Source organism: Enoplosus armatus, chromosome 8 (assembly GCF_043641665.1).
Source record: "Enoplosus armatus isolate fEnoArm2 chromosome 8, fEnoArm2.hap1, whole genome shotgun sequence".
Classification (NCBI taxonomy): domain Eukaryota; kingdom Metazoa; phylum Chordata; class Actinopteri; order Centrarchiformes; family Enoplosidae; genus Enoplosus; species Enoplosus armatus.
The window spans coordinates 846,542-855,098 of record NC_092187.1 but is presented as its reverse complement, the minus strand read 5'-3'; the positions used below and the strand labels follow the sequence as shown (position 1 = coordinate 855,098).

At 45.3% G+C, this 8,557-nt stretch overlaps 1 protein-coding gene across 2 annotated transcripts; it reads right to left on the bottom strand.

Annotated features, from left to right (window-relative positions):
* Positions 1–1,876: 1,876 nt before the first annotated feature.
* LOC139288608 (keratin, type II cytoskeletal cochleal-like) lies at positions 1,877–7,185 on the bottom strand. 2 transcript variants are annotated; one of them, XM_070909936.1, is made up of 10 exons: positions 6,922–7,185; positions 6,558–6,867; positions 4,503–4,711; positions 4,333–4,393; positions 4,112–4,207; positions 3,789–3,953; positions 3,542–3,667; positions 3,186–3,406; positions 3,013–3,071; positions 1,877–2,819 (listed from the first exon to the last, which is right to left on the bottom strand). In XM_070909936.1, the coding sequence occupies exons 1-10, from the start codon at positions 7,068–7,070 to the stop codon at positions 2,614–2,616; spliced, it is 1,602 nt and encodes a 533-aa protein (XP_070766037.1). In that variant the 5' UTR covers positions 7,071–7,185; the 3' UTR covers positions 1,877–2,613. The 2 variants fall into 2 exon arrangements, with proteins under 2 accessions (XP_070766037.1, XP_070766036.1); XM_070909935.1 differs by having other exon boundaries at positions 6,558–7,185.
* Between the last annotated feature and the right edge of the window lie 1,372 nt (positions 7,186–8,557).

Here is an 8,557-nt window from a genome sequence, read left to right as displayed (position 1 = left end):
CATGTTTACCACTCTCGGTATGTTCTTCCCTCCTTGTGTCTCAGATCATCCGCTTGTTGAAATTAACTTTGAGATTGGCAAACCAACAAACCTGTGATTTAAACCTTCTATGCATCATTAAATTGATAAATGTGGCAAATGCTAGCATTCACTTAAGCCAATGCTATGTTAATGAAAATAATGATAAAAGAATATGGGTGCCATAATGAGGCTGTTACTCCAGTGCGCCACGGGATGGTTGAAGATCTGGACGAGATGAGGGGTGGGCTTCTGATGAGCTCAACCCGGACACTGAATAGTGATGACTGGAGGTGAGGGGGTGGAGGAGGGTCACAGCGGTTCCGCACTGAAATAGTCTGACTGACCGTATGTTGGGATGGGTCTGCCATTGGCTACATTGGCCAACTGCATACAGCAGTGTATATCATGTGACACCAGTGACCCCCAATACGACCAATGCAGTGAGTTTCCAATTCAGGGGCCTCATTTATAAAGGTTTCTGCGAACAAAAGGTGTCACAGCAATTAGCGCCCAATGCACCTTAACTGTTAGGAGAACAGTATGACAATATGGCCAATGAGCCACTTTAAGTTTTTCAAAATAAATGACAAAAATGTTATTTTGCTGCACTGAAAACTTACCGAACCGTGAGCCCACATCCAAGGTACATAATGAACCGTGAATTTTGAGTGCCGTTACACCCCTGCAGTACGTTGGTGTTCAGGTCTGCTAATAACTATTAGATATAAATTATCCCGGCCATTCAAATTAAAGCAAAAAGCCTGTATGTCGTCCAGCATTTAGTGTGACGTCATTATATAGACTGCACCCCCAACTCTGACTGACTCTCAGTGTCCCTGCAAACTTAGACAGGGTATTAGATAGGGTTACTTGTTGTATATTTGCCAAAACTTCACTTATATCTCATCCTCCAAAAAAAAAATGAAATCCTTTTCTCTTGTAAAAGCGAAGCATAATGTTTGAAAATCTCATTAAAGCAAAAATCTAACCGCCAGTGCACACTGCATTATTACGTGAGTACTCGTGGTGACAGTGATCCGTGACTTAAAATAGATGTGAGCCAGGGGCGTACACCCTACTTCTAGCGCCCTCGCTCCGACCACACCCATCTTCGAACTCTGCCTTAATTTTGATCTCAACTGCACGCCTGTAAAGTTTTGTGACTGCATCTTGTACAATTGTGATGCTGTCGCGTTGATGGCATCTGTCCACAGACAGACGTGTAATCACCTGGCAAAGTACTCAAAACCCGCTACCGTAGGTGTCTCCAGGACCACATTTTGCCATGATGACACACACACACAGACTCGCGGCTGGTTACAAGAACCATGCTGTCTCCTCATTTTCAAGTGAGGACGTTGACTTTTTGCCTGGGACACGTATATTAAGCCTCAGTCATTTAGCACTACAGTGTATTTCATGTATGTGGCTATCAAATGCATATTTCAGACCATTTTACAGGGTTCTAGTTTTAAAATGAATCCGCTGCAAACGTTTAAAAGCCCACTGGAGTTTTCGACCAACTCACAGCGTTTAAGTGCATAAGCTTATGCTAGCTAGCTACAGTTGTCATTTCAGCCAACAAAATCCACATTCGGCAATCAATGAAAAGTTTTGTTCACTTCTATGTGAAATCCAAACCCCATTGTTTGAAAATATATCGCGAATTTCAATAGTAACTCTGCCACTGTCCACCGTTATCCTTGTAGACTGCATTATGTGCCGTGGTAGAGTGGAAATCTTGACAGCCGTAGTCACTAAGAGGGCCGTCAATTGTAAACCCAAATTATATGCATTGCTCAAAAGTTACAGTACACCAAAAATCTATGAGAAATGAATGAGAAACTGCCAAAAGGAATATGAAATCAGATTTATTCCAGACATTTTGGTGGTACATGTTCACAATAAATCTGGTTGTCCCAGTCAGCCTTATCAATGTTTCTTTTTTTTATTCAGAGTGGAAATGGAAGTAATGCAGGATCAAAACACCGTTTATATACTGTAGTAAAGAGCTCATTTTCTTTCAGAACAGGAGAAGAAAAAGAGGATCCCAAAAAAAAAAAGAAATATGAACGTGTTACATGTGGCTGCTTTTGATGATGTCAAAATGCACAACAAGATGACAGATTGGAGACAACAGAAGAAGAACCACTACACCTGGGCCTCCTTCTGTGCAAATCAGAACTGCTGCTGTCATTTTGCGTGCAATGATTGTTGCCTTGTAAGGATTCTCTGTCGTGACACTACAAGTATCCTCATGTCTGCACGACAGCACATCCAGCAACCAAAAGACAGCCAGGCTGACTGATGAAAGGGAGGGCTGACTCACATCTCTGCTGCTCTTTGTTTTCGGTCTAATAATCTCTCTGCCTCTACTTGTATTTTGATGTAATCTTTGACTCTCTGTAGGTATGTGGTGCCAAAGAGGGAGTAGCAACACAGGAAGTAAATGCCAAATAGAACTGTACCATTACATGGATCTGCCAGCTGTTTTATGAGTGGTTGTCAGGAAGAGGTGGGCGGTGGGGGGGGCAAGAGGAGGAGAACAAAATGAGGGAAGAAGAAGAATTGAGACAAGGACAATTGCTGTTTTTAGAAACGCCGGAAGCTGCTGCTGCTGCTGGACACTCTTGAGCTCATGCCGCCGCCGCCGCCGCCGCCAATGCTCATGCCGCCTCCATAGCCGCCACTCATGCTGCTGCTGAAGCCACTGGACATGCCCATGCCGCCGCCGCCGCCGCCGCTGCCACCGCCCATACCCATGCCCATGCCCATGCCCATGCCTCCTGCTCCACCACCTGGTAATGAGAACAAGATGTTTTCAGATGAGATGACAGAGATTTGAATAACAAATTATATTGTATGCTCTTCATTAAAACGTATCAACCAATAGCTTTACTGAAGGTTTTATTTTCACTTGTTATATTTTCATGAATACCTCAGAACTGGCTTAGAAATGACTTGATGTATGGATATATTGTCGACACATACCGTAGCTGTTGCTTGAGCTCTGTACGTGGATGGTTGCAGATCCACCACCAGAGGCGATCCTGTAGAGAGGTACATGAATGAGCAACTTTAGCTGCTGATATTTCCGCCTGCACAATGTGATGCAATGCACTCAGGAGTGTCACGTGAGTCCAAAGTAGGAGCTAAACTTTTACCTGGATTCCTCTCCTTCCAGAAGCTTCTTGTAGGTGGCGATCTCAATGTCCAGGGCCAACTTGACGTTCATGAGTTCCTGATACTCGCGGACCTGGCGGGCCATGTCCTGCTTAGCTCTCTGCAGGGCTTCCTCCAGGTCCCTGATACGGGCCTTGGCGTCCTTCACTGCCAGTTCACCACGCTCCTCAGCCTCAGCGATCTGGGCCTCCAAGTTGGCACGCTGTGAGGTGGGAAAGTTAGCAGAAGCTTCAGGTGTGATGTTTCTCATTCAAAATGCCTTCTACACATTCAGCACGTGGTTTTTAACATTCACTGAAGGTTATTCAGGTAATCACAGCAGTAACTGTGAGCTTACCTGTCCCTTGACTGCCTCAATCTCATTCTGGAGGCGACTAATCATGCGGTTGAGCTCAGCAATCTCACTCTTGGAGCTGCGAAGGTCATCTCCAGCCTGACCTGCACTGCTCTGCATCTCCTGGAACTGAAGATTCAGAATAACTGTTATTAAAGATTCCACAGACCTTCCTCTCCACTTTCACTTGAGATTTCAGGATGTGTGTTACATATTTGACTTAATGGGTTTACTTTCTCTCTCTGCCTACCTTCTGCTGATACCATGACTCTGCCTCTGCACGGCTGCGGTTGGCGATGTCCTCATACTGGGCCTTGACTTCAGCCACAATGGCGTCCATGTCCAGGTTGCGGCTGTTGTCCATCTCCACAATGACTGAGGTGTCCTTGATCTGTCCCTGGAGCTCACGCAGTTCCTGCAGAAGAAGAAATTAAAAGATATATTTCTATTCTTTATCCATTCCAGCCAGTGGCATTTAATGCTCCCTTTAATGTTCGTAAATGAAGAAGTGTTTCCAAAAAATGAGAGCAAAGGAACACATAATAGGACTGAGGTGTGGTTCGTTTGTCTTACCGCCTCAAAGACAGCTCTGAGGAAGTTGATCTCATCCTGAAGGGCATCAACCTTGGCCTCCAGCTCAACCTTGTTCATGTACGCGCCATCTACATCCTGTAAGTAGAGAAGAAGGAAGTGGTCTGCGTTGGTGACGGGTCAGAGGGAAAGCAATGATTCATTTCACTGTTGTTAATGACATGGTGCCGTGACAGGCTTTATAATCGCAGGTCCACTCTCACCTTCTTGAGTAGCACAAACTCGTTCTCCACAGAAGCCCGCTTGTTGATTTCATCTTCATACCTGACACAAACGGTGGAAAAAATTAGCTGATGGAAAATAACCGTGGGCGTCAACTACTGTAGGTTCAACAACATGACACGCTTGCTTTCCTGTGCTGCTATTAACTCACTTGTTCTTGAAATCCTCCACCAGTCCCTGCATGTTCCTGAGCTCTCCCTCCAGCTTGATCTTCTCATTTCCGAGCCCATCGAGCTGTCTGCGCAGGTTGGCAATGTAGGCCTCAAACATGGCGTCGATGTTGGAGCGGGTGGTGGTCTGGTCCTGCAGCAGGCTCCACTTGGTCTCCAGCATTTTGTTCTGCTGCTCCAGGAAGCGAACCTAAAAAGTAAAATCATTTGCCCAGTTAAGATCCGCTGTCACTTGGGGAAAGGTATTCATTTGAATCTGGCTGCAAAACCATATTAATCAGATCATGTAATTGGGCAACAATAGAACTGCATAATACACTAGAAATAATCTATAGATTTGTGTCCTTCGCAATGTCTGTTTTCATTTTATCACAAAGGCAAATAAGTACATTATTTTACTGTCCGTTTTCTTCATGATTAGACATGCTCACTCTCAGGTAACACAGATGTTTGTCTTCTTTGTTTTACTTTCCTCAGGTGATCCATCGAGCCACACCTGTGTGTGACTTTCCCACAAAAAAAAGCTCTTGTATACACCAATATTGGCAGCTGCTGTATTAAAATGCCCCTCTGGGCAGGGGCGTTCTCGACGCGATCCACGGCGGAGTCTCTCTGCACAGTATAGCTGAACTGTGCTTGCTTTGATGAGATCATTGTTTGGGAATATCTGATGTGATCCTGAGAAACCTGTTTCAAAGCCTGTTCCTAGGAGACAGAAGCTGCATGCAAGGCAGAGTACAGTGCTCTGCCATCTGGTTTTGAACCCTAGAGAAGGTAGAGCCCATCCCTCCATTTTGGGTGTGTATGTGTGCCTCTAAGCTTTTTTTTTTTTTTTTTTTAAGGCAATGCGAGGTGTACAGTGCCACACCTCAGCCAAGCTCCTCCCCTTTTAAACCCCTGACAGGGCCGCTCCCTTGCCTCCAGGATGCATACTTTCACTGAGTGAACTTGCCTGCCACAGCCCTCAGTAATTAATGCAACACGCCTGAAGCTATTAACTGTCACATCGATTGAGTGCTTGTGCTTTAAAGACATGCCATTCATGTAATAATCCTATTTCATAGAAATATCAAATTCAAATATTCAATAAACACTTGATCCTTACTTTTGTACTACTACTACTACTACTACTACTACCTGTGATCATTTGAATGCTTCATTGCATTACATTCAACTTTGAATCATTTAACGGTAAGAAATCTACTTTGAATGACCAGGATGGGATCAGATCTCCTGTGTGAAGACAGATGAGGTGTGGTACGCACACGCAGCTGACTGTGCATTTTCTCTTGACTTGTTTTTCATTTCTGCCTGAGAGAAAACGTCCCTCATCTACTTTACGAGATCCCCAATCGTAAAGGAAAGTGTAGATGGGTGAATTAAAAAAACGCACTTATTGTATTGTATTGTCCCTTGCATGCAAAGACCTCTGGTACGGACCTTGACTTCAAATTGTAAGTATTAAGCAATGCATTGCAAATAATTAAGATGGCATCCACTTTCTGCAGCACCATTGTAAGCTTGCGAGTCCTTGCTGCCATGGGAATAGGTGATAACCCGATCCCTTTATTCCCTCACACTGAGAGCCACCGGAGAGCCACCGGATAGTCACTGGATACGACCACGCTAGTGTTTCCTGCCTCTCACTCTGCACAGAGACAGCTGGCAAGGGGCCGGTTATGGTCAAAGAGAAGTTAAAGTAGCAGTGGTCTGCCTCCAGTTTCAGTGGTGATGCACATTATTGCTTTGAGAGGAGAGGTGCCTACACTGCAGTTTTTAGTTAGCGCTAGCTAGGCCCTTGGTGTGCACATTATTCGGATCAGTTGCTGTGTAATATTTAATGAGCCCAGGTGGCCCTTTAGAGACAGTTTGTTGCAGCTATTCATTCTTGCACAAAACAATTAACTCTACTGTGTGCAGTGCATCCACCGTCTGTTACTAATATTTCATGTTCCTCGCTTAATTCATATCAAATTAACTTTAGAGCTAACATATCATCTAACGTCATATCTAACCGACAGATAAGGGCCACTCACCTTGTCAATGAAGCTAGCAAAGCGGTTGTTCAGAGACTTGATCTGGTCTTTCTCTTGCGTACGGACAGTCTGGATGTTGGGGTCGATTTCAAGGTTCAGGGGGGCCAGCAGGCTCTGGTTGACTTGGACGTTTGTGATCGGAAGCGGTGCAAAACCACCGCCACCACCGAAACCACCACCTAAACCAGCACTGTAACCACCACTACCAACAACACCGAAACTACCACCACCGAAACCACCACCACCACCACCACCACCGAAACCACCACCAGAACCATAAGCACTGGCAGCACCATAAGAACCACCCATGCTTGACCTAAGCATTGAGCCTCCTGCAGTGCTGGCTGCTATTGACGGCCTGTACGTGATGGCAGATCTTGAGGAAAATCCTCCTCCTCCTGCTCCACGGCTGCTACTGCTGAAACTGCCACCGCTGAAACCACCGCTGCTGAAACCACCACCGCCTCCACTGGACCTGATAGTTTTCACGCTTGTGGTTCTTATGGACGACATGGCTGTTTTTTTTTCCTCAGGATTCACAGAGAAAAGGGGGAGCAGAGAGAGAGAGAGAGGTTTGGCAGAGCAGTGGAGCACACTAAGAGGAGAGTCAAGTCCCTCTAAGTACCTTCTTCCTGTCCATGGTCGATTTTTATTTGCCTCCAACTACAGAGGAGGTCCCAGTGAGCTCCACCTCCTCTGCACCTCCCCCTCAACCCTCCTCCAATTACCTGGATCCTGGAAGGTGCACTGGCAGGCAGGTAGATTGGCTTGGAGCAGCTCAGCCTGTCAGACAGGTAACACCCCTGTAATGTGATTGGGGCTCGACACACCCAGGTGCTCGCAGAGGAATGGCATCAAATCCCGAGGGGGGGGGGGGTCATGCTGGCAGAGACATTTTTACTTGATTAGCTGGCGGCTCTCTGAGAGGTGTGGGTGGTTGGAGGAATGGGAGGGTGGGGTGGAGTCAGGGCCGGCATTAAGCATTTCATATCGTGGGTGGCCGAGTGACCTTGTTTCCCCACCTCAGCAGAGCAGATGCCTGCCTCGGCCCAGGTCAAAAGCATGATTGTTATGTAACAAGTTGGATAATCGAATATAGACTCCCCAGAACCGATTAGACTTGCTTCTGGGTCGTTGCTTCTGTCACGGTCTCGCGGTGTGAAAGGGTATAATAAGTAAGCTAGCACGGGGAGATGGCAGCCGAGCTGCAGCTGTTGATGAATCAGCTGCTTGTTATTAACCTGTTATTATCTGTTTCCCTTTCTCTGACCTGATACATTACAATTAGCAATGGACATCAAACAGTTTGATGTATATGATAAACCAGCGCTTAGGAAATATCAGGGACGGCCACAGCCCAACACAGAACCGAACCGCTTTAAGTGTCCGGTCCAGCAAACATAGTATAGGACAAAATTAGCATGTAGGCTTACATTCATAACTGAAACTAACTTGGACCAAAGAACATTTTTTCCTGGGCACTCCCACTCCCCAAATCTAACAAAGAACCCCTACTCCCACAGCCATGGCAAAATTGGCCAGGATAATTGTCCTGTCAGATGGTCCAATGGTCTTAATACCCTTATACTGCCACTGCCTGTTGTACAAAACATGCCCACCTGCCGTAAACATCTGTATATAACAGATGGGGCATATACCAGGAGGGAAGAGCAAACCTGACCTGACCAAAAGTCCTTTTTGGATAGTCTTCAGAGCGCCACAGGGAATCATTCCTGCCTGTGGCCATCAAACTGTTCAACACCTCCCTGAGTGTCAGACAGAATATCTGGACTATTTCACCTCTGTCAGCAACTATAACCCCATTATTTATTCTCTGTTTATAAAACAAACAGTGCAATGCATATTTACCAGTGCAATACATACATATATATGCATACATATACATTGTTATTATATATATATTTTCACTTAAATATTGTAAATGTATATATTCTTAATGTATTTTTTAATATTTTTTATCTTGTATTTTTACATACTTC

Coding starts and splice junctions, on each gene's coding strand:
- LOC139288608 (XM_070909935.1), bottom strand. CDS start 7,070: ATGTCGTCCATAAGAACCACAAGCGTGAAAACTATCAGGTCCAGTGGA. Junction 3,668..3,788: donor AGTCATGGTATCAGCAGAAG/GTAGGCAGAGAG, acceptor CTGAATCTTCAG/TTCCAGGAGATGCAGAGCAG. Junction 2,820..3,012: donor GAGCTCAAGCAACAGCTACG/GTATGTGTCGAC, acceptor TCTCATTACCAG/GTGGTGGAGCAGGAGGCATG.